The sequence below is a fragment of the Falco biarmicus genome, chromosome 7, assembly GCF_023638135.1.
Source record: "Falco biarmicus isolate bFalBia1 chromosome 7, bFalBia1.pri, whole genome shotgun sequence".
NCBI classification, from domain to species: Eukaryota; Metazoa; Chordata; class Aves; order Falconiformes; family Falconidae; genus Falco; species Falco biarmicus.
Window position 1 is genome coordinate 18,620,215 of NC_079294.1, and position 26,756 is coordinate 18,646,970.

The 26,756-nt window shown below is 35.1% G+C and overlaps 1 protein-coding gene across 1 annotated transcript in view; it reads left to right on the forward strand.

Moving 5' to 3' along the window:
- RYR3 (ryanodine receptor 3) overlaps positions 1–26,756 on the forward strand; it is a 233,144-nt gene that overhangs the window by 123,337 nt on the left and 83,051 nt on the right. Inside the window, exons 40-48 of the mRNA XM_056346522.1 lie at positions 5,672–5,945; positions 7,827–7,941; positions 12,297–12,429; positions 13,452–13,555; positions 16,575–16,710; positions 21,180–21,360; positions 21,817–21,928; positions 23,122–23,242; positions 26,357–26,526. Of these exons, the coding sequence (XP_056202497.1) occupies positions 5,672–5,945; positions 7,827–7,941; positions 12,297–12,429; positions 13,452–13,555; positions 16,575–16,710; positions 21,180–21,360; positions 21,817–21,928; positions 23,122–23,242; positions 26,357–26,526 (1,346 nt within the window). The remainder of the gene's footprint in view (positions 1–5,671; positions 5,946–7,826; positions 7,942–12,296; positions 12,430–13,451; positions 13,556–16,574; positions 16,711–21,179; positions 21,361–21,816; positions 21,929–23,121; positions 23,243–26,356; positions 26,527–26,756) is intronic.

A 26,756-nucleotide genomic window follows, 5' to 3' on the forward strand; every position in this document is an offset into this window, starting at 1 on the left:
CAGGTTATTTATTTCATGTACTGGAGTTTTTGGTCACAAGAAATGCAGGTTGGACAAGTGATTCTAGAAATTTCAGATAATCTCTTCAGGTTTGGGCTTCCCCTTGGAGTGATGCATAGTACTAATATGTATATGAACTCATTCAAATGACAATGAAAAAATATATAATATTTACATTATATTAAATTATATTTATTATATTATATTCTTGAATGTAGCTGGAGACTGTGAGGTATGTAGTCCATATGTGCAATTCTCTTGTACGCCCCAGGAAATTTGGAATTCAGAGAGTGAAACAAATGGGTGCCTGAGGTACCCCCATCCTCTTGTATGCATGAAGATGGGTTGTGGTTAGCATGGTGTGTACATGTTGCCAAGGCTAAAAGTCTCTGGCCTTGAGCATCTGGTTATACATACTCAGCGTTTGAATATTCATAGGAAGGAACTAGTGTCTATAAAAAAGTCTTCCTTTCCTCTAAGCATGCATTCATATCTACTCACAAATGGACTTTTATGTTAGGAGAGGAATGCCAGAAATTTAAACTAGTGTTAATAATGAATTAGTAAAATTTGTTTTTAAAACAAGCTATAACTCAGAGAATAAACACATTGAGGCAATAAATTAATGTTAGTTATGATAATGTGACTTTTTTAACTGTCAAGTCATAATTTATATAAGGCATATATATGGGGTAGTCATCATACAGTCTTGAAAGATTGTTAAGGCACTGCAATTTCTTGTTAAAACTTAAAAATTGGAAAAACATTAGCAACTATTTTAGCTGGTTATCAATGTCACCATGCCCAATATTCACGTTGCTTCCAGCTTCTGTTACAGGTTAAATGTACTGGCCTGCCCATCACCTCTCTCCACATGCCAGAGGCTTGTGGTGTGATAAAAGTAGTAGTACCCTTACACGCAAGAAATGGCAAAGAAAGACTTTTTATTTAAGCTAGTGAGTGATATGTATACTCTTTAGTTTTTCTGCAGGTAGAAATGAAAGGAGATCAATGATTTTGTGCATGCATTTTGGGAATAGAAACTATGTCTGTCAGGCTCACTTAACTAGGGCTTTTCAGGTGCTTCTGACTTAGGGGAGATATCTGCTATTATAATATAAATCTTTCATGTAGAACCATATATTTGGAAGGTATATACTTGATTGTTGGTCCTAGAACAGAAATCAGGAAGTAGAATTTACTGGCTTGAACAAATACCCTAATTCAGTTCCCATGTTTAAACAATAAACCATGGGTCTTTCAAAGTGAACTTAGTGTGTATATATGAGAATGTTTATGTGAAAAGGTTAAGTCTCTGTTGGATAATAACCACTACATGTTCAAGGGGAAAAAAAAAAAAAAAAAAAGATGTGATTGTAAAGTTAAGTTGAAAAATCTTTGCTTGTGTCCTTTGAGACTTTGTTCCTTAGAGTGCTACTTATACTGAAACCACAGAATGTAACTTAGTAGTTGTTACTTACAATAGACTTCACGCTGGCTGTGGGCTCCATTTCTTTTGTTGCTTGTTTTTTTAATTTTGGTTACAGAATGTTTGGTTGCAGTACAGTACATTTGTTACTTATTAGCAGTCAAAAAGAATAGCAGATTTTTCTGTCTATTGTTGAGATCATGCTGGAGTCATCACATTTGATTGTTTCTCATCTGTTATCTTTTGGGTGAGTTGCAAGGAGATCTTTTTTTTCTCAGGTGAAACAAACACAGGAGCTTCTCAGTTTCAGTACAGGGCAAAAGAGGTAGAAAGGATTAGAGGGAAGGAAACAGCAGATCCCTGTGACAAGATATCTGAATACAAAAAGAGACTCTAAGCAGACTGCTAAACCTAAATTAAGACGTACAGGTGTAAGAGCAGCCTAGAAGGAATTATTCTCTTATTTCCTAATTTTTTGAACTCTAATGCCTCTTAAAGTTTATTAATAAAGTGGTTGTCAAATTTCGCAAGTGTTTTTGGCTTTCCTCTTTGCAGGAGTTCAGTTAGAAGTCCTCAGAGTGTACTGCTGTGCTTAGATGTAGGCGAGTATGTGTAAGCGGCTGAGAGTGGCAACTTGAGAAGCCTTTAGCGTTAAGTAGTAGAAACCAGACTGCAAAGTTCTGTATTTAAAAAAAAAATTCAGATAAGAAATTAATACTGAGCATAAGCTTTATATGCTCGGAGGTAGAAACACTAAGCAGCCCCTAAAGTTTTGGAATATTATGGGTAAGACAGGTGTAATGATTCAGATCCATCCATCCCAATACCTTGTTTCAAACAGTGACCACAAATGGTTATCTAGGGACAAGTAAGAATGAAACAATCAGATATGATACTTACCACTTTAATACTGTCCCAGTCTCCATTTATCTTCAGCTCTGGAGATTTCCTGACTCTGAAGAGGTTTATCTTTGTCTATCCCCATTGTACCTTTCTGGCAGATACTTGTGTAGTCTCCATTTGAGCAAATGTGAACTTTTAGCGTCTGCTACATTTTTGGCAGGGAGTTTCAGGATTCTGTCATCCATTACATGAAGACACACCTTTCTTTTTGGCTTAGCTCCTGCCTTGTGAATGTGCTTCATTTGAAGGCCTCGTCTTGTGTGGGATGAAAAGGTGTGACTGAACTGTGGATTAACATAATGGCATAATGTATTCTGCTTTAAACATTGCTTTCTTAATATCATGGCTTTTGATTTGATCTTTTTGACTGTCAGTGGATTTTAGTTGATACTGATAATTGAGCTAGTTTTATAAGATAAGGGACCTCTCCCTCTTAGAGATATTCAAAAACCATCTAGAACACAGTCCTAGACAACTGGCTGAAGGTGGCCCTGCTTGACCATGGGCATTGGACCATATGACCTCCAGAGGTCCCTTCTAAACTCAACTATTCTGTGATTCTGTGATTTTCTTGGATCTATCTGCCAGATCTTATCTTTGTTAACATCTCATTGTTATATTTATAAATGAAGACTGTATTTTCCTACCCTATTTTATTTATAGTTACTTTTTTTAACATGAATTTCATCACCATTTTATTACCCAGTTCTGTCCATTTAAGTTCTAATTATTTTTGGGTTTTTTTCAGTTACACCCATTCATAACTTTCTATCATCAAACTTGTTTGCACCTGTTTATCCCCTTTTCAGGTCTTTTAGGGAAGGAAGATTCTTAACATCACAGAACACAGCATGGATATATGCAGAACTTCACCTCTGTTTCTCCCTCTTTGTGACCACTACCATTTAGTTCTGCCCTCCATTTCTTATCTTCTGACCAAAAATTCATTCATGCAAGAACATGGCTAATTGATTTCCCAAGGCTATTTGCCATACTACCTAAAAGTAATTACATATAGCAATATGATACTTAAAAGTTTATCAGAAGAAAAAAAATCAAAACCTTCAAAGGTATTAAAACCTAAGAAACACTAACACTTTTTATGGAGAAACATTTTCAAAACTCCAGAGAGAAGCTCTAAAATACACAAGACCATTTTGATGCACTTACACATAGAAAACTCTGCACAGGCAATTCAATATCAGGGAAAATATTTGGTTTTCACTTCTTTATTTTATGAGAATGTGTTTCTTGTGCAATATTATGTTTGTACTAAAACTTGTAATACGTTTTCAGTTCCATGTATAAATATCTGACAGTTAAATGTATAAAATTGCCCTCATAATTTAGTAAGTTCAAATAATATTTTGTAGCCAACATGGAAAATACTATTTGGAGTGAATCATATGGTATTTTCCCTCATTGAACCAAAAAAAATAATTCAAAAATATGACATTATTTTGAAAGTAATAGTCCTTTCAATCCAACAAAAAATATTTATTTCTGGCAGTGCTAAGGAAATGAGGAACTAGATTTGTAGAGCAAAAAGACAAAAATTTGTCACAGTCTGTCCTTTAGATTTGTAAGGGCAGCCATCACTTGAGATATCAAAGACCTAATGTCATTTCACAGGAGGAAACCTTAACTCCTTCTGGAGTTTACCACTTCAGGTTGCTCTTTAGCCTATGTTTATCCCTTTCACCCCTATCAGAAAGCCAGAGTAAGTAATTGTGTTCTTTAATATGATAATTGAGTTTCTGACGTAAGAAGTGTGTTATATTTTTGGAACCAGAAATCAGTGACACTTGATGAGTTGGAAGGTTATAGGAAATTATTAGTTATTCTAGGAAAGAAGAGTTTAGTGCAAGAATCAAAGAAAAGGAGAGTGCCTTGTTGCACTGAAAGAAGAAATTGTAAAAAGTGATATGGTGTTTTGGAACTAAGCTTATTTATGTTTTCAGTTATAACATGCCTCTAAGAATAGGGCTGTCTTAATGAAATACAGAATCTGCCCCACAGAAAAGAACCTGTTTATTGAACAAAATCTGAGTATTAATGATGGTTTTCTTTAAATACATCAAGTAAACTGTAAGGGAGGAGAGTTAGCAAGTGAAAGGATAGTGTAGACACAAAAATAAATAGATACACACTAGCTATAAACACTTTTGTTCTGGAAATTGGGAGGGGGCAGTTCTTAAAATTGGAAGAACTTTGGGAAAGTCAGGAGGTGACATTGCTGGAAATAGAGAAAAGAAACTTGTAGTATTGTTTTAAGACAGAAGGTGATTATTCATGTTCTACTTGTTATCAACCAACAACGTTTGTTGGAACAACGACTGGAATATGTGTTTAGTTTTCAGGTGAATTTCCTAAACTCTGAGCTCAGAAAAATTGTTTTCAGGGTCATTGAATGTGAAACGTGTACAACAGAACTGCTTCAAGCAATATGCACTGTGTAGTTCCAAACAGTATTATTTTTTTAGAAAATGTATTTCCAAGTGACAATGACTTTCCCCAAACAGATGGGAAATACAGAGTAAATTCTATTCTAACTCAGTTTGCATATCCTACTCCTTAGTGAGTTTTCATCATCATATGTTTCTGAGATGTTTCTAAGTAGATCATCACTTTGAAGACAGTGTAGGTCCTTTATCTGAACAACAATATAGCTAAATATTCTTCAAGTGAATAAGCAGCAAAAGTGGCTCAAGCCATCCTGGGTAGGTCCTGAATTGGGTATTTGATTTAAAAAGGTGGCTATCTCATCCCCCTTTCTGGCAGTTTTGTAAGTTTAGAACATACTTCATCCTTGTGCCCCCCACAACAAAATTGATTGGCAAGCTGAGCACACATTCATGAATATTTCTGCTGTAATTTGAACTCATACTTGCCAGTCAATAAACTGTTTACTGAAATTTTAATTACCAATTTCTGCATTCAAAACCTAGGCTGATGATCATCAAAATATGATGTTTCTTTGGCATTATAAAATTAGATTTCAGTCATTCCTAATGAAAAGGTGTTTTTGCTGCACTTAGTGCTATTTTATAATCTTGATCTAGAAATTACGGATAAATCAAAAGTTTAAATATAACATCTAACTTAAAAGTCATGATCAACTAAGTTTTCATTGCTGATATTGACTTGAACACTAAGTAGGTGTTTCTTATCTTGAAAGACCTAAAAATTATTTTTCCAGTTGAAAAATCTTTTTAACTCTGCTTGTGTTCTTTTGCCTCATTGTCCACTGTTATCTAATATTCTACTTTTATACATATTTTTGACATATTTTTTTTTTGTTGTAATAGCTAGTAACTTCTTCTGTATTTTATCTTTTAGCTACACTGAAAGAACTTATATCCCAGACTATGGTGCGCTGGTCCCAGGAAGATCAGATTCAAGATCCAGAATTAGTTCGGATTATGTACACCCTCCTTCGTAGGCAATATGACAGCATTGGTGAGCTACTGCAAGCCCTGAGGAAAGCATACACTATTAGTGCTGCCTCTGTCAAAGACACCATTAATCTGCTTGCAGCACTGGGCCAGATTCGCTCACTTCTTAGTGTCAGGATGGGAAAAGAGGAGGAATTGCTAATGATTAATGGATTAGGGTATGTAATTCACATAATTTTATTTTTAAGTTTGTATAGAGCTTTTTTGTTATATTATTAAATCTTTTCATTTTAGATCCTCAATGAAAATTACTACTGTACTAAAATGCAGATATGTTTTAGAAATTTTGATTTGCCTAGATATTTCCCAGATGGCTCCAATTCATCTCTAGCAGTATCAAATGTGTCAAAGTTTCTGGGAACTAAAGTATTTTCTTATCTAAAGAAAATTGACTCCTTTTGCTATAGTTAAGCCTAATGCTTAAAGCTTCATCAAAGTACATGTTTTGGCAGCTCTGGAGAAAACAAGTAAATTAAATCTTTATTGGTGTCAATACCACATCTTTCCCAAACTCAAAGCTCACATTATATTTCATGCATGAGTAAATAAACTTGCTGGTGTCTTTTCAATTGGAAAGTTTGTGCAAGCAGTTAAGATTGCAGTTAAGCTAAGAACCAGCAAAGTGTTGTGCTCTGAAAATTTTCAGATTGGTTAGTAATTATTATGTCATCATCAGTGCCAGCTTAAAGTATTTGAACATGGAAGACTGATTATTTTATCCTTAATTACATTAGAATTATAAGAAATCGTCTTCATGTAATGCCTACTGATGTGAGAATATTTTTTTCTGTCTTTGCTATGAAATTACCACTGTTAAGCAGCAGTATTATGGTACATGCCTGCATGTCTGTTGCACCTCCTGGGTGAATAATTGCTGGATTAGGCTATTTAATGTTGGAAGGGAAAAAAAAATCACAGAAAATTAATTACTTCAATTAAAATCATGTATTTAAAAAGAGAGAAAATGATAGTATGATTACCTAAAAACTGTATTTATTTGTCCTTCGTCAAGAACATTGAACAGTTTCTCTCTTCTACAATAGTTGCAAGGAACTTCCATTACTCTATTTCTTTTTAAAAATTGTATTGCTTTTGTAAAAATTGCAAAGACTAATCTCTTTGGTTGAACTGAGCAAGTCATGTAACAATTCATTAGTATGCAACGGTATTACCTTTGTCCCTGATGCTGTTTGTAAAGTTGCTGAGAATTCTAGGAGGGATAAAGAGTAAGTTTTGTCTAAACTTGGCATGCGTGTAGGCCCTTCCCAGAGGTGCTGTATTATGAGTCATTCCATTCCCAGTTTTCTTTATTTCTTTAAAGCATGCATGATGTCTATTATTTGCCATTTGTTTTTAACAGGCTGACCTAAAACGTTAGAAATCCTTGGATTCAAGTTGAAACACATAAATTGTGTTCTGGATTATGAAACCAATACAGGAAATTCTAGAACATGTTGAGAGGATGGTGGGCAGAGTGAAAATGTTAAAATATTCATGTTTAAGGGGATTGCATGCCATTTTACATCTTCTGACAGATGGTCTTGATTTTGGAAATATTGATGAAACACATTTAACAGCTAACCTAGAATATTAAGTCTATTTACTGTCTTCTACTTTGTGAACTGAGAAAATTAATTAAGAGGCGTTACTGCAGGGGCAATATTAGATTTAGATTTGATCACCGTTCTCTACTTAAAACATAACAGAATATATCCTTTCTCACTTAGATCACCACGGAATATATTTTTTCTTTAAACAGAACAGATGGTAAGAGCAATTGAAAGATGAAGAAATGTGATTTTGAAATAATTTAAAAGTTTGGATTTTTATTATATAGAATTCATGAAAATGAGAGGAATGACAGCATATTGAAATATAAAGCATTTAGTTGTCAGGTGGTTTTGTATTATTCTGAAATCTAAGAATTTAATATTATGTTATAGTGAATGCTTATTTCTGAAATCTATAATAATGTGTCATTGCTTTAAATTAAAATGGTGTTTCTTAAAAACACATTATTCCCTTTTTTTCCATTTTAGGGATATAATGAACAACAAGGTGTTTTATCAGCATCCTAACTTAATGAGAGTCTTGGGCATGCATGAGACTGTTATGGATGTGATGGTGAATGTGCTTGGAGGAGATAAATCTCAGGTAATTTCACCATAATTTTATTGAGTGTTTTGCATTTTGAACGTTTCCAAAAGTATGCTAGGGTGTTTAAGAGGAAGTATGTGAAGAAAATTAAATCCCCCTCATTTAAGACAAATTTTGCTTGTCCGAATTGAAATATCGATTACTGTTAAAAATAGAACAGCTTTTACATTACTAGAGGGAGAAGCCCAGCATTCTAGAACTTGATTTTTAAAAAGTGACTGGGAGGTTATATGTGTATCACTTGTCTTTTAATAGGACTTAAAAAGGTTTTGTTCTTATTTTAAATTAAATATATACATTAGTGCATTTATGGAAGGCATAGCTCTGCTAGGAAAATATAGCTTTTCATCTTAGATGAAATGTTATTAGCAATAAACTATAATAAGAGACTAAATCTACTTTAATTTTGAATGCTCAAATTTAAATACTTGATAATTTTCTTGCAGCGTTGTATTTTCCAATTTCTTAGTGTTATGCTTGAATATATATGTATTAGTTGAAAAGCAGAGTGGTGCACATTTTGAAAAGCCTAACTTCAGGCTACTGTATTTAGGCTGCTGAAAAAAGTCAGAAGTGAAGTGGGCTTGTCTTCATTCCTCGCTTTGTTTATGCCTGATATTTTTATCTTGTTGACTCCCTCCCAAAAATAAGGGTCTTCTCCGATCCCAGTACTGCTTATCTTGTTTTGTTTTGCCTGGCCACTCATTCTTACATATTGGGAACAACTTTCAGCCCATTTTACCACCCAGTGCTTACCCTTGTCTCTGTCTGGCAGCTTTTCATAACTTGAATGCCTTCTATGTGCAGCTACACCCCCCTTTCTTTGCTTCTTTGGTCACATAGCTATATACTTCTATAAAACACTTATCCATCATGTTTGGCTATACTGTCACACTGTTATAAGTATTCACATACTGCTTTTAGTTATTCTGTTTTAATATGCTCACATTTGAGTTCAAGGCAAGTCTAAATTATTTATAAGAGGATTAATACTTTAATAATGTATAGGTGTCACAACCCTCTGTTTTTACTACAATGTGTACATATAGTCAAAGGTGACAAAAAACCCACCCAACAAACAACCAAAAAACCAAATCCAAACCCAAAACAACCCCACAATGCCTTCTAATTCTAATGAAAAAGTTTTCATAGAAAATTTTACTAACACAGATCTACAAAAATAATTTACAGACTTACCATGGTACTCTTCAAAGGGAATGCCGACCTAGAAAATTACTTGGTAACCTGATGTTGCAGCATTTAATGTGTCTGGCCACCCAAAATGTCTATTTTATGTCTCTTTCTTTATGAAATGCCTGGGGAGAGTTAAAGTTCTCAGAAGGAATCCAAAACTTCACCTATTGGACTGGAACTGGCGTAGGAATAGAAATCTTATGAGGAAATATGGACAAGAAATAGGGTGTGTTTGGGATTTGATCTATTCCATACCACTGCTTCATTTCACCTGGTGTGGAAACTTCCAGATAGTCATGATTCAGAACCCATAATTTTCTTATGGAGTCACAGGGCTACAGTCGTGTTATGAAATAACACAGCAAGGCTTATTAACAAAGAGTTTTGCACACCGTTAGCACAAACTTTAGATGTTGCAGTGGGGAGATTTCACAGAACAAAGCATTTGGCAGGGAGCTGTACAGGCAGAGAAGTGTTGCTTCTGAGTTCCAAGCCTTAAGGTTTCCTTCATAAGAACGGCAGTCTTGCAGGGAGAGAAAATACTGCTATTAAAACTATTGTTATCTGCTGTCTGTTGATCTTCTGCTAGTGTGCTTAACTTCTAATCTGGCAGAGAAATCTCCTTGAAAGGCTGTTGACCCTAGGTGGAACCACTGGTCTGTAATCTGGTAAAGGTATATGTTTGTGCATGCTGTGGATCTTTCACTCTGCCAGGTAAGGTATTCTTTTGAATGAAGACTAGGGCCAGAAATGGTGAGCATGATTTGGCCAGCTATGGGTTTGTACACTCTTTTGAAATTCTCTGTGGGTTTGTCCAGTGAGTTCCTGGTACACAGTTCAAGTATTGTGGTGGCATCAGGCACCAGAACACTGCTTTTCCTGCTTTCAGGGAAGTTCCTCACAGCTAGATTATTAGTATGTTCCCTTTTGTTTTCCCTTTCCAGCTTCATGGACATTTTCTGTTCGGTGTTGTAGCTTGAAGAGATGGAATGAGCAACCATGCAATGTAGTCTCTGGTTTTGGTTTAGGGATTGGGCATTTTCCCTGGTTGTGGCAGCAGATGGTTTAACCTAGATCTCCAGATTCTTGGTTAAGTCATTTTATCATGAGGCTGTACTGAGATATGTACTGAGTGTTACAGCTCACACCTCTCTGAAGGAATGGTGAGAAGGTAAAAAATTGTCAGTTCAAACTGAAGAAAATATATGTCAGGCTTCTTTCCAGCTGTGCTATTAATAAATGAGTCAGAAAGAGATGAGATTTGTGGAATATGGTGTGACTGAATGTAACTCTGTACCTTAGAAGTACTTTGCTGGTACTGACTAACAAAACACTGGAAAGATACTTCATTGCCGAAATGTATATCCCAGAAAGTAGTTGGGCAAGCTTTCGGCATTTCCATCACAGTTAGGTTTTAGTGTGTATCTTAATGCCAAAAATAGTTACTTTAAAAACTGTGTCTTCAGGTCTTATAGTTTTGGAATCATAATGTCATGTTGATTTCTATTGTTGGCTGTTCATTCATCTTCAGAGAATCCTGAGCAACACCCTTTTTGGCTATCAGAAGTGAATCATTTTACTTCAAAATTATTTCTTACTGATTTAAAATTTTAAAATTCCATATTCTTATGTATTCCTGTCAACAATGAGGAATTTCTAAAAATGACAACTTTTAACAGTATTGCTGTTACTGTAATTCTTTAAACAAAGTTATGTCATGCATTCTGTTAAAATCCCTGTAAATATGGGGAGTGGAAACTTTGTTGAATGTTTTCATGAATGAATGAATGAATGTTTTTCATTCATTTCCTGCATTTAAGAGCAGAAATCATATGTAATGCTGCTTGTACATAATAGTTCCTTCACGACTGAAATAGACAAATGAGCCACATATATTATCAAAAAAACTACAGTTAAGCAAGTCTTTGGAAGTTAGGAAGTGCACCTGACGTCTTGAAACGATAATACATACATATATAGCTTTTAGTTACATAATTACCTTTTGCAAGATTGTTGTCTCATTAAGTGAAAAGGTTACACTTCTTAAATATATATTTTTTTGTTTTATACGCTTTTTATAATAAAGTTATAATTTGTTATAATAAAGTATAAGCAATATTATTTAGAATTGAAAAGTATGAAGTGAAGGAGGCAGGATGTCATAGGAAGAAAAAAAGTCCATGATATTGTGATTAAAATGCTCAGATATCACCTTGGATATTATGGAATATATATATGTAATGTATAGAATATAATCCTGCTTATGCCTAAGGGGTGCTAGTCAGATTATATAAAAAAGATGACTCCTTGATGGTAATTAATTTTCTCATTAATTTTGTGAGTATCCTTAGGACATAGCTCTGCAACTGAACTTAACACTTATAAAAAAGTGCTATATAATGATAAATCTAGTAAAAACTTTTAAACAAGCATCAGAAATCATCCAATGATTTTTGATCTTGTTCTTTCATCTCCTTTCAGTAAAATGTGAAAATGGCATAACTTATGAATCTCAGAAGATGTTATGACTAGTTGTGAAACATTCTTTCAGGAGTACTACAGATGAAATTATTTTCAGAGAAATTCTTGCACATAATGTTCTTCAAGTAGTGTTGGGGGAGTTTTGTTTGGTTTTGGTTTTAAAAGCATTAGATAGTTAATGGAATTTAATGTTTTATTTTATCAGGCCTATGCATTGAAAAACATAGGAATATTGTAGAAATGTTTTATATGAAAACGGTATGTTCTTATTGTAATATGGGAGAACAAACTAAGGTTCTTGAATATTCTTTATTCTGCTGTGACTTAATACTGGTGGTTGAGCTTATTACTGTAATGCTGCTAAGACAGAGGTTTTGTATAACTGCATTTGCTAGCCTGCAAATTGCTTTGATGAGAATTATATCTCCATTTTTTCCTCTGATACGTCCCCCATAGTCCTCTGCAAAATGTTTTTTTCAATATTTTAAAGCTAATGGCCTAATGAATACAAAAGTTAAAAGGAAACATGGGTCCTTTCTTAGACCTAGAAGCAAAAGAACTGTCAGCTGCTTATCAGCCTCGTAACTTCACTATACTTTCCTTGTTAGGAGTGCAGGAAGAATTGGAACAGATTGGTAATTAACATATTTCGCTGCTTTGTCAAATTTCTTCTTCAGCAGATCATTTTTCCTAAGATGGTGGCAAGCTGTTGTCGATTCCTGTGCTACTTCTGTCGAATCAGTCGTCAAAACCAAAAGGCCATGTTTGAGCATCTTAGTTACTTGCTGGAAAACAGCAGTGTTGGACTGGGTATGTCATGTAGCTGTAACAGCTAAAAGCAAGATCAGGAGGAACTGTGATATTGCAAGACTAGTATCTAATTTCTATAGCAAGTTGAAGCATGTAAATAAGCCTCTCTGAAGCTTAAACCACTTTGTGGTTTCATATTTAACTCCTATTTTTTCCCATTTTTCTTTCATCCTTATGTGTCTGTGAATATTAGAAACAGAATAGATTAAATCTGCGTTTTTAAATACCTTGAAAAATTTAGGATTAAATCCATACAGTTTGAATTTTTTTCCATTCAAAATAGTTGTGATTGGAAATTGTAAGATTAAGTTAGCCCTTTATGGTGCTTGCCTATTTCCTCTGGTTTCATTTCCCTTCCCTCTGAGGTTGAGGCCACTGATGTGAATTTCATATTTTTTTCTTTGGAACACTGAATGTATGTTTTTTAATGTGTGTGTATTAGATTTTGTAACACAAGGAAAATTTTCTTGGCTAGATAGATGGCTTTATTAATAAGATATAGTAAGACAAGATAGCATGTGATTTCACAGTGCTTTAGCTGTTCATGGTGACCATTTCAATGCCTGAGTTTGCCTGTATTAAACACAGAAAATGGGATAAGAGTAAAAGAAAGAAAACAGGTAACACTGAATCTTGAAAATGTCTCTTTTAGTTGAATATAGGCATATTTTTAAATCTTGAATTGATAAGGTTATACAGAATTATGTAGATAACACATTGCTCTGCTGAAGAAATAGTATAACATTCCTCTGATTTGCTGCTGTTAATACAGATTTTTTTGTCTGCAATTAAAACCAGTGCGGTTGAGTATGTTTGTAGATACGGATGTCAAGTTAGAAAAAAAAATATCAGCATTTATTTTAATGTTATTGAAAAACATTAACCATGTTCTTAATTGAGGAACAGCCATACAAGGTACCGTTAATTCTTATGTTCTAGATTCCAGTGTGATTGCTGCCCTCTGCTGCATGACTGTGGTTACTGCAAATTGCATTTAATTACTGTATGTTAACCTTCTGCAGCATTTCCTTCAATGAGAGGTTCGACACCACTAGATGTTGCAGCAGCTTCTGTAATGGACAACAATGAGCTTGCACTAGCATTGGAGGAGCCAGATCTCGATAAGGTAAGTGATCATTCTGACCTGTTTACCTATATATTAAATCGTATACTTGTGCTACAAGGGAAGATGATCATCGTAATTTTGGGGTATGATGTCCTCAGAAATACTTGCTCTAGCTATGTGCTGTCTCAAGGTAAGATTGACTGAGCAGTATTTTTCCTGATTTTTCTTTATGCTTAAGTGGGAATCACAACGAAAGAGCTTTGTTTCTATCTTCTGCATCCTTTCACTATTGTTATCAGGTAGAAAGGATGAGAAGAAAAAGGGTATGAAACAGGAGAAAGACATATCAAGAAACATTGTTTGGGGAGGAGGAAATCTGAGAATGAAGAGGAAAATGTGAAGAAAGGAAGCAGGTCTTTTGACTTAAATCATAGAGATTGATGGGGATGCACATAAAAGCTAAGAATAAAAGGGCAAGTATTTGAAGAAGGGAAACTGGAACAGGATTTTAAGGGTAGTTGCAGTAGGAAACTAAATCCAGCACTCAGGTCATTGGCAATGGTTAGAAATAAAGAAGAATGTGAGGAGAGGCATGGTGAATTAGAAATGGTGGGTAAAAGGATGCAAAAATGTGTGAAAGTTCTTTGTATGTTCTGGAAGGAAAACAGATTAAGAGATGGAAGTTGGTGCACAATCAGAAAAGGAGGAAAGCAACAAAAGGGGTGATATGTGCTAGCACAGCATTGTGGAACAGAAAACAGAAGGCAGTGTTTAATATAAGTGGAGGAAAACAGTTAAGCACCTAAGTGATAGCTTAGTACAGGGAAAGCCTCTGTGCAATGTGGGAGAATGCTGTGATGACACCAGAACTGATTGTGGGGGTGTTTGTGAGCAGCAGATATTGTGGGAGAGGAAAAGCTGGGAAATGGAACTAAATGGACGTATCATGGGGATAGCTAGGAGAAGACAGAGACAAGAACATGAATGGGAAAGGTGTGATAGAGCATAAAAATATACTAATTATATAAATGTAGTGTTAAGAACAATTATCAATTTTGTATCACCTGCAAAATTGCTGAGAGTGCAATCTGTCCTGTCATTAAGAAAGTTATGACACAGTATTGGCCTCAATATCGACCTTTGGGATACACCACTAGCATCTGGAATGCCACCAGTGACTGTCTTCTATTTTCATGGAAAGTACTGCAGGGCATGTCACTTAAACTGAGTTTCACTGTAGATCATTAACTGTGTTTTCCTCATTTACTGATTGCTTACCTTCAAATACTAGGCACTGTACAACTGCTGCACGTTCAAAAAGTAACAGATATCAGCTGTAACATGCACAGTATTCTATGCTGAAAAATCAGGCTGTGTGTGTCTCAGATTGGGCTTCCCAAAATCATCAGTCATTTTAGCTGTAAGAATGGTAATGTACTGGCTGTACTATATTAATTTTGGTGAGTCAATAACTTTATCTAGAGCAGTATATAGATGTTATTCAATAAATAAATCTATATACTTAATAAAAAGAAAAAAAAATACTGTATAGTTATCAGATTGATACACTGTTCTGTGTGACTGAAGTTTGTACCATAAAGCCTGTGTTCAAAACAGATAAATTACACAGACAACTTCTGAACTTTTGTCATTGCAGATTTGATATCTTTTTACTGCAAATGTGTGAATGTGTGGCAGGTAAAGGACTGCACAACAAAAGCATCCCATGGCCTGATGATACACTGTAGTAAACTGAATAGATTAAAATTATGGGATTTGGTGGTAGCATTATAAAATCTGAAGAGACAGAGAAGATGTTTATTCTACTGGTTTTCTCCTATTCTATATGAACTGCATCTCTAGACTTCTACAAGTGTGTATTCACTTATATCTTCTGAATGGAAGCTATCGTGTCCTGTTAGGAATTGCATATTTTTTTCCACTGAGTGCACCGAGTAAATTCGTTACTGCATACAATAATAAGCAAATTTTTCATATCAGCCCATTTTTCCTCTGTTACCACCTTTTGGAGGCAACTTGTTTACTGTATCAGCATAGGTATAATTCCTCTTCCTGAATTCATAACTACTGTCTCTCTTACGGCATTAGATAATGACTAAGTATGATCTCATGGATGGTAGAATTTCTATAGGGTGCTTAAGCAGAATAACATACCTCCCTTTTCCAAATAGAAAAACTTATCTCCCTTTTGCCACCTGTTTTTGGCTGCCTTCCATTCCAAGAAATGTTAATTTGTATATCTTTTTTACAGGTTCATGAAAGGTTCTTGAAGTTTATTACCTATTTCAAAATATATTTAAGTACTATAATCATGTTCATATATTGTCCTTTGTGTATTTTAAATAAAAACAAAAATCATGTTTGTGCAGTTATCTGCGAATTTCCTTTTAAATGATTGAGAATCATTCTGTATGTCTCTCAGTAATTCAGTTTGTTATAATTAATAAAAACTGTCATAATTTCTCAACAATGTCTCTTAGTTAATGATATTTCTCTCGATAAGAAATGCTGTGTTAGGAATTTGCATATTACCAAATATTGTAATCTTTCTGGTTTCAGTTTCTTAAAACTGTATAGTGATATTTATCAGTCTTCCGGCAAATGTAGTTGTCCACATATCTATTAAAATTGGAATTACAGTAAATAAACTTTTGATGCATTATTTATTTTTCTATTGTAGCAAATTAGCCATACATGGTTATTGATGTGATTTTTAAAGTTGTTATATAGTATTTAAACTTTTCTTTGCATACTGTAAAAAAAATATATGAGTTCCACAATATTTTATTTTACTTTTCACATTCCACATTTTTCATGTTGTTGCATTGTTGTGTCATCATATAATTAGGTAACTTCAGAAATAAAGTGCTTGACTTTTTTATCATCAAAAGCAAGAACTAGAAACTAAGACTGATGTAATAATTAGCAATTGGTAGTTTCTCAGGTGAAACGCCTAGTATAGAAAAACCTTCTTATTAAAAAAAGAGACTATGTTCATATACTAATTTTTAGAAATTATTCCTAGACACATTAATAATTGATTGCTTCTATATTGCAGGTTGTTACCTACCTGGCAGGTTGTGGCCTGCAGAGCTGTCCAGTATTGCTGGCTAAAGGATATCCAGACATTGGGTGGAATCCAATCGAGGGTGAACGTTACCTGTCATTCTTAAGATTTGCAGTTTTTGTTAACAGTAAGCACAATTTCTTGACATCCAAATTCCATAAAGGGTTTCCTTAAAATTACTTTTCTAACAATAAAAACGTACTAAGGCATGAAGAGAGATTAACACATACTGTTCTCATTATAAACACAAGGTTATCGGTATGCATTGCTTATCGTAATTTTTAAAATCTTCGTAGTTAGATGCATTATTTCCTTACTGGTTTTGCAACTTGCATGATTTAATAGAGCAACTTGTTAAGATAGCAAGGGATGTTAGTAATTCTTTCAGTAAGCAAGCTGTGGTATTTATATATACACCACATAAGCTGGTTTATAAATATAACTTGGGAGCACTGGTTTTAGACCTTTCTCGGCCACTATACCACTGGGAGATTTAGAGGTTTTTAATTAAGCCATTTTGCATTACAAAAAGCAGATTTCCAATAGACATGTGTTCACATAGTTCCAATAGACATAGTTCACATAGAATCAGTGTTTGTAAAACACCCTGTGTACCTTAAATCTGATTCTTAAAAAAAAAATCTTCTCCTTTGATAACCATCTTATACTTGCTTCTGTGGGCAATTTCCTTTGGAAATTCATGACAAAAATATGCTAAAATTAAATTTAGATTATCTGAATGCCACTAAACAAAAAGGATCCTCCAGTTCATGTGGATTTTTTTCATCAAGCTAGTAATCTATATCAGAGATTAGATGAGATCAAAAGATCTGTCTGTTCACCCGCTATCTGATCTGCCAATATGGAAAGTGTTTTAAAGGACAGCTAGGGACAGCCAGAAGGGAAATAATTTTAAATAGTCTAAATTTTAGATTTTGACTGTTCTATTCACATACTATTGGTCTGAAATTAGCACATAATACCTGAAAGAGAAACAATAAACATATTAACTATTCAGTTCAATAAACATACCCAAAGTATGTTCATTAGTTGATAAGCCTGTAGCTATTGACTGAGCTGCTAAACTAACTTGACAAACTGCTATGACAGAAGAAATGTAGAAGAGGTAGTTGTTGAGTTAATGAAGTGTGTGGTTTTCAGTATTTATTTTATAAATAAATGTTAACAGTACTCTGTATAATTAGATGAAGATACATTTGATCTTATCTAAGATTATTATGAAGAGTAAACTTTGCTGGATGGGTTGCTAGTTAGTAGAATTAAGTTTTAGTTTCAAGTGTCTCGGCTGCTTTTTTTTCTGAAAAATAGTTGTAATTGGGGTTTTGAACCTTCTCATTATAACAGTTTTGAGATAACACTCTTTATCTTTGCCCTCTGCTTGAGAGGACAATTAGAAATATAAATTAGTAAAATATTTGGGTTGTTGAGATTAAAGCAACAAACACATACTTGCAAACGCATGAATGAATTTGGATTCTGACCAGTGAATCCTTGGAACAATCAAAACTTTTTTCTTCAAACAAAATTCTTCATTAACTTGACCTGTGAGATATATTAGAGCAGGCTACAAGATATTAAATCTACTTTCAGCAGTTTGGTATCCTATCAGAAGATATATGGAAAATATGTATCTATATCTATAGATATATATACACAGAGAAGGTGAGAATAAGATTATACTAGTAAATGCAGTATACAAGAAATTGTAAATTGGAACTATAGACTAATTAATCTAAAAATTTTATTATTTTTAGTAGAGCAATGATAAAGATTAATTTGACCTCTGTTCTTAAAGTAAGTTTCTTTCCTGCAAGTTCTAGATTAAAATTACTTGCAAGGTTCTTTTGCTGACATGTGCTTCCATTTACTCCAAATTGCATTCCTTGCAAAGCGTATCACTGGTGTGTCAAAACCTGCCCTAATTAAGATGAATTTTTAACATGTAGATCTAAACTATTGGAAATGAGCCACTCAAAACAATGTTGGTAGTGATTTTATTAAACTAAAAATTAATTACATTTTATAATTGTATTTGTATTTACTATCCGATTTGCAACATGGATTCAAACAACCCCTTAGAGTTTTTAAGGGGGTTTTGTATTTGCCTCCTTGAAAGATACATGAAACATGCAAGGATTCAGGAGTACCTGACTGTAGCTGAACAGTGTGTGTTTTGATGATTCTTTGTCTCTCTGTAGAGAGGTATGAACTGATTCTTTTTGAGATTAGATTTTACTTCATTCATTATATTAAAAATCTTCACTTAGAAGGATTTAACCAAGTGATACTAAAATTGTTGACTAGGATTTTAAAACCTGCTTTTTCCTTGCAGTATGAAAAGAAAGGGAATTAAAAGGAGCAAGAAAAAGATAAAATCCGTGCAAAGTCTGTACTTAAGGTATAGAATCATAGAATTGTTTAGGTTAGAAAAGACACTTAAGGTCATCTAGTGCAACCATAAACCTACCACTGCCAAGTCCATCAGTAAACTGTGTCCCTAAGCACCACATTGATAGCTCTTTTTAAATACCTTCAGGAATGGTGACTCAGCCACTTCCCTGGGCAGCCTGTTCCAATGCCTAACCACCCCTTCAGTAATGTTTCCTAATATCCAATGTAAACCTCCCCTGGTGCAACTTGAGGCCATTTCCTTTCATCCTACATTCCATATCAAGATCATACTGGTGTTTTAAGTGGGAAAAGTGCAAGGCTGTTGTGTTTAAAGTGTTTAGCTGCTCATTCTAGAGTCAGTCCGTCCCAGTTATCTCACCTACTGTTAACTTCCATTGACTCTGAATTCCTGATAACACCGCTGCTGCTCTCAGCTAAGTCACAGTTTCTAATCCTACTTTTTTGGTGGCTGCTGAAGCTGCAGCATTCAGTTTAATATAAACTTGCTTGTGTTTATGTACTGGTTTAGTATTGTAGCTTGCATGTAAAATATAGATACTGATGATCCAAGCTACTAGCATCACAAGTTCAGTGACTATGAACCGTTTCTTTTCCTGTAATTTTTTTCTTCCTACATGTCCCACTAATTTCATATCTTCCTACAGATTATCAGTATTCTTACAAGCTAGCCACTGTGAATTTCTAAACACTTGCATATAGCCATAAGATGAGCTTTTGACCCAATTATTATTCCTATTGTGCTTCCACATGCCACTAACTGCAGTCCATGAAGCAGTTACATACAAAGAGTTCATTTATGTGAAGGTTCATTTTCCTAAGGACTTTTATCCAGCAAACATCTAGATCACAACCTGTCTGCCTGTACTGAATTTATACAATAGTTAAACTCACTCCTTTGCCTTTTCAAATATACAATCATTTTTCCACACAAAGCTGTTATAAATGATGCTGTTTCAGGCAAGCCATGACCTTTAAAACTGATTTTAACGTGATTTTTGTATGTAGAAAAGATGAAGTATTCAATTTCAGGCTCTAAAGAGCAAGCAGAAGTTTTAACGGATATTCAAACATGCAATAGAAAGAATCAGATGTTAGTCTAGTTATATTTAACCTACGTACAGTTTTGTTATTTTTATCTATATTGAGAACCGTGAACTCCTAGATGAGTTTTCCACTGATGAAGTACTAAGGACATAATGTTAAGCAACATTCCTTGCTTCAGGTGGCCCATTAAAAATCGAGTAACTCCTATGACTGGTACGAGGTCTGGCTGGGATGAGTTTAACTTTCTTCATAGCAACCTGTATAGTGCTGTGCTTTTTATTTATGGCTAAAACAGTGTTGATAACATATCAGTGTTCTTAATGTCGCTGAGCAGTCATTGTGCAGCATGAAGGCTTTCTTACTTTTTTTCCCCACTTTGCCCCTTCCCAGCTGTAGTGAATAGGTTCAGGGTGGGCAGGAGGTTGGAGGGGACACAGCTGGAACGGCTGACCCAGACTGACCAAAGGCATTTTCCGTACCATGACATTGCACTCAGCAATAAAATCCCAGGGAAAGGAGGAGGAAGAAGAGGACACCCGTGGTTATGGCGCTTGTCTTCCCAAACAAACATTATGTGTGCTGAGGCCCTGCTTTCTGGAACTGGCTAAACACCTGCCTGGGAAGCAGTGAATTAATGTTTTTGCTTTGCTTGCATGCATAGCTTTTGCTTTCTCTGTTAGGCAGTGGTTATCTCAATCTGTGATTCATCACACCTTCCATTTTCTCCTGGTCCTGCAGGACAGGGGAGAGAGCCAGAGGCTGAAGAGGGATTAACTGGAACCAAAACTTCCCAACAGCAAACTTCTTGCCACTTGGGACTATTAGCCTTTATACTACAGAGAGTAGTCTTTGTGTTAAAAAGCAAATCAGCCTTCTAAAGTGAACAATTCTAGACAAGTGTAGTAAAATGTTTGCAAGGCAAGTCTACACTTTCACACTTAAACCTCAGTATATTTTTGATAAAGTGTATCCGATGCTGCCAATTTCAGATATTTTTGCTTTCAAAAATAAGAGTGAGGATTTGGTTTATATTTTGTAAAATTCAGGGGAAATGTGGTTGTCTTCTGACTTAAGGATACTTTTCAGGAGAAAGTATGTATAGGTTTTTTTGGTCCTCAGGTGAAAGTGTTGAGGAAAATGCAAGTGTTGTTGTCAAGCTCCTTATTCGACGGCCAGAATGCTTTGGACCAGACCTTAGGGGAGAAGGAGGAAATGGTTTGCTGGCAGCTATGCAGGAAGCTATCAGGATCTCGGAGAATCCTACTCGCGACCTTCCCTCCCAGGCATATAAAAGAGAAGGGTAAGTAAACGTGAATGCTTCTGTGGCAAATGATGATTTAATAACTGGTTTAATCATGCTTGCAAATGTGGATGATAGGTCCTGTTGTATAAGGTTTTATACAAACATAGAGCATTAGAGATTAGCATCCCACAAGCAGTTGTCATATTGAATTCATAAAGCGTGAGCTAGATAAAAGTGGAATAAGAGTTACAGAAGAGAAGAAGCCTGAAGAACAAAGCAAAGGAGAAGGCTGTTGTGGAATGAAGCTAAGGTGAAGTAAGAGGAAGATAGAAGGTTCATGTGAAGTCAGTTATTACTGTTCAATTGCATGCTTACTCTAGGGATAAAAATCCTGTAATCCAGAGGCAGAGGAAGTTAGTATACCTGATAAATAGTCTCTGGATCATGGATCTAGCTCCATAAAGCTATAACTTACATTAGCAAAAATGCTCACTGGTATTGTTTACCTTTTAGTGAAGAGGAGGAGGAGGAAGAGGAGGAGGAGATTGTGCACATGGGCAATGCAATCATGTCATTTTACTCAGCTCTCATAGATTTACTTGGACGCTGTGCACCAGAAATGCATGTAAGTTCATTTTGTCACTTGCTTAGAAAATGTAGGATATTTATAAACAGAACTGTACATGTCTAACTAGACTGTTCTCTATTTAAAACCTTCTTCCCTGCAGAAGGTGGACTTTACTGCATTTCTTGCTGTATCTAGGCAGATGTGCTCCCTGCAAGATGTTTATAAAATTCATGGTCTTTTGATTCCTGATGCTTTTTTATTCATCTAAAATTTTGAGAATTTTTACATGACTATGGAATCAAAGCAAGGATCAAATACTAGTTTGCACATTTACATTGTCAGTGAAATTTCTGAAACTGGCCCTTTAATCTTCTTTAGAAAGCCATAAAAAACATTTTCATAAGAAAGTGATACAGAGCTACTTTTGTGTGCATTGATGAAATATTGCATCTATAGCACGTTGAATACGTGGAAAAATATGTAAAATAATTGTTTTGACTGTCATGACACATGCAAGACTTGGTTTTAGTTAGATTGACATTTGCTTGTCAGTATTTAAAGTTCTTTATAGCATAAATCCAGCTGAAGATGCATTATGTATCTGAATATAAAAAGAGGCAAGAAATTTGGCTTGTAGCCTCCCTACTTACTATCACCAGAACTATTAACTTTATTAGTTGTATGTAGCTGTCTGTTGCCAGAGATAGTAGTTTCATGTTACAAAAATCACTGGAAGAGATTTTCAGACAAACAGGTTGTAAATACTTAATTTCTGCTAGAAGTTGAAAGGAATTGGTCACCTCATTGTTAATGCCTTTTGAGATATTTACTGCACAGAAATAATAGAAAAATGTGTAGATATATCAGACAGGTTTGCATCTGTTCATAGTATAAAGAGGCAAGGTCAAAACCTGGCACTGTAGGTTCTGTAAGTAACCTGAGTCTTTCAGAAATTTTCAGTTTCATCACTTTATCCAATTGGTTTAGGAATCTTATTCATGTGGAGAATTTTTGCGCTATTGGGAATTTATAATACTGTGAAATTATTGATATGATATCAAAATTAGGACAGATTCAAAAGTAGTATCCGCTAAAAATCAGCAACTCCATTAAAGTGCTGGGATAAATTGAATTTCTGTGCATTTTTCCCAGTGTTTGAAAAAAATCGTATTAATATCAGTATTTTGAGGAATTATTTTTTTTATGTTTCTCAGTAGTACATTTCTTAATTGATAAACTTTTTCTAACAGCTTATTCAAAGTGGAAAAGGGGAAGCTATTCGAATCAGGTCAATCCTTCGATCTTTAGTGCCAACTGAAGATTTGGTTGGGATTATAAGTATACCACTAAAGCTGTCAACAGTTAACAAAGGTAACTTCAGTACTTTTACTATACCAGTTCATCTTTTTATAAAAATCTTTTGGCACATAAACCTTCAGGTGTTAAACAGGGCTGTTTTGTCGGAGTTGAATACAAGGAGAGAACTCATCTCCAGATTTTAATTAGATACATCAGTTAGAGCTGCTCCAGTAGAACAGTTACTCCTGTGGAACAGAGAATGTAAGAACTAAGAAATACTTTACAGGATCACACTAATCGGCCATCCATCCCCGTACTTCATCTCCAGCAGTGGCTGTAGAGATGCTACCTCTTTAGGTAGTAAGTGTAAGCTTAGGCTTGGGCCCTTGGTACTTCCACATCATCCCATCAATTGTTTAGAAAAATTAGTGTGTTACCTCCCTCTTCATTAAAAGCTGTTTCTGGACTTGGTGTCCAAGAATGTATCTAATCACTTTGGAATAATGGCTGTACCCATAAACTCCTGTGGCAGTAATTTCTTAATTTTCAGATTTTCACTATTTGCTACATAAAGAAGTATTTTAAGTATATCTTTTCTTTTTTTCCTCTTTTTTTTTTTAAAAAAAAAAACACAACACCTTATACTCTACCAATTTTAATTAACACTCTTGAATTGTAGTATTTTGGGATTTGGTGTATAGCAGCTCTTCAGTCACCTTGTCAGCTACATTAATAATTTTCTAAAATTCAGTTATATCCTTTCCCACTCCTCATTTTTCAAAATGGAAAAATCTCAACTTTTCTGTCTCTCATCATAACCGCTCCATCGGTTGGATCATTTTAGCTGCCCTTTTAGTTGCCCTTCTCATCATAACCGCTCCATCGCTTGGATCATTTTAGCTGCCCTTTTAGTTGCCCTTCTGTATACCTTTACTATCTCTGTTCTGTAGTCCTGGGATATGGAAAACATCTGTGTGATGTACACAAGATATGAGCAGGCTGTACTAATAACATGGGCACACAATGGTTTGGTTTATGTGTTAATTTTCTATTTTATATAGCAGCAAAATGATGCCCTTGCATACTCTGAATGCCCCTTTCTTATGGTGCCCAATGTCGTGTTGACTTATTTGGTTGCTGCTACATGTTGAGCTGATGGTTTCATAGAATTTCAGTGATGACCTCAGGATCATTTTGTAGTGTCATATCCAAGCTCAGCATCATGTAGACATGTGTTATTTTTCTGCATATATATTAGCTTAGAGATGCCTGCATTGAAGTGCAGCTGTCTCTACTTTGCCCACTCAGTTATGTTAATGATTTAACCATACAGAAGAATTTGGTGTTGTATATAGACTTTTAGGTTCATTTGCTTCCTTCTCCAGGTCACTAATGACTCAGTATAAAGTCCTGTTCGTCCTTGCTTAAAACGCTGAACAGGCGTATCGTATTTTAATTGTCTTTCCCATTTCTTGGAACTGTGCTGTTTATTTCTTCCCTGGCCTTTTCAGAGGAAGTGAAAACCAGACATATTCACTTGGGGAAAGAACATGCTCCTCTACCCCAATTTTTAGGCATAATGTTCCATTCTGACTTCCAATGTTCAATCCTAGAAGCCTGATTATTTCTTTTTTATGAAGGTGCAGTCTATTTCTGTACTTGTTCATCTTGTCCCAAAAGAATTCCCCCTTTTATAATCAAACTAACTAAATCACATTTCTCTACACTACTATTTTGCTTATCCTTTGAGACTATAGATCTTTGCCTGGCTCCCACAAGGGCCTCCCATAAGGCATAGACAAGTTGTCATGGAATCCTCTTACACAGCATGAAGCCACCCAGCTTAGTGCCTAATACAATGATCTCCCGCTTCCACTGCCTGCTTATTCATATCCTTGGAGAATCCTGTGTGCAGTGGGACATACTGACATAGGGTGGGGGAGTAGTTCTTCTCTCAAGAGATTAGATGCTGCTTTCCCAGGTAGTTACACTCCTTCCCCAAGACTTATCTCCTTCTCAGTACCTCAGAGGTTGCCCCTGTGGAGTTGAGGCTATGCTGCTGTGTTGCTGTAGGATGTATCTGTTTCTTTTACTACTCTGATTCATCCATTCTGACCTCTGAGGAATAAGACTACTCTGAAGACCCAAATATTGTGTATGGTGTGTACACATGAACAATCTGAACCCAGGTCATGGCATGGACCTGCTGCTGTGTCTGCATCGAAATGCATAGCTCCCTATCTGTACCTGGATCCCTACCTGTCACTGAGGTTGAAATTGAGGGTTTTTTTGTCAGTGGAACTAATAGCCTTCTTAGCACTACCTGTTAAAGAGAAGTCAGTGAAGACTCTTGAGCTTTCAGCCTCTTCACTCTGGAACTCAAAAATAACTCAAAATCAAGTTCAGAGTGCAGAGGTGTATTGATGATGGTGTTCTCACTTGTTATGCTGCTGTTGATTCTTTCCTAGAACATTCACCATGGTTATCCAGCATGGATTTATTTCTACAAAATAACTTCCAAGATAGTCATACAAACTGAAATTTTCTATAAAGCATAAGCTTAGTAGAGGATGAGGTTTTTATGGCACATGATCTCCATGTTTCCTATTAATTTCTCCATCTTCCATGGGCTATAAACTACCAGCCTGTCGTTTTCTTCTAGGGTAAAATTAACTTTATCCTCCTTCCCCTATTTCTGTTGTCCTTTCTGTTTCACAAAAATTATCTTTTCCCCTTTACAGTCAGAGGTGGTTTATCTGATACACAGTTAGCTTCTGTGTTATTGTTGTCTTTCCCTTGTATTCCATGTTCTTTCTAGTCTAGATTATGTGAAACAAAAAATACTTTGACTTGAAAGTTACTATGTATTTTTTAATATTTGCTCTATTATTTATCTTTAATTTTACCATATAAACATTCTCTGTAATAGTAATGAAAAAAGTACATACTTTACCATTTATTCTTAAGATGTCATTTAAGAGCGAAAGATTACTAAATTGCAAAATAATAGGGGGGTTGAAATAATAAAAACTTAGTATTCTTTTTCAGCATACAAGAAAACTGAACAAGAATATAGTTTTCATTGAACATTACACATTAAATGTAATGATAGTATCTTTCATGCTCTTGGTGGGTTTTGTTTTATCAGTTATCTACTATTAAAAATTGCATCATACATTTGTTCAGATGGCACAGTAAATGAGCCAGACATGTCTGCAAATTTCTGTCCTGATCATAAAGCACCTATGGTACTCTTCTTGGACCGGGTCTATGGTATTAACGACCAAAGCTTCCTCCTTCACCTACTGGAAGTTGGATTTTTACCAGATTTAAGAGCCTGTGCCTCTTTGGATACAGTAAGTATTTCACTATGGAGTTTAGGTACAGTGACTGGATATAGTGGCTCTCTAAGTGTAAAGAAACAGAATTTCAAGTCAAAACAGCTTTTTAAAAAAAAAAAACAAAAACAAAGTGGTAATATAAGCTTGCTATAAACACACACCATAATAATTCAGTTACTATTAATTTATAGTGCTTAAGTCTGATCATAAGCATTCAGTACCACCTTATGAAGCGACAGTGTAAT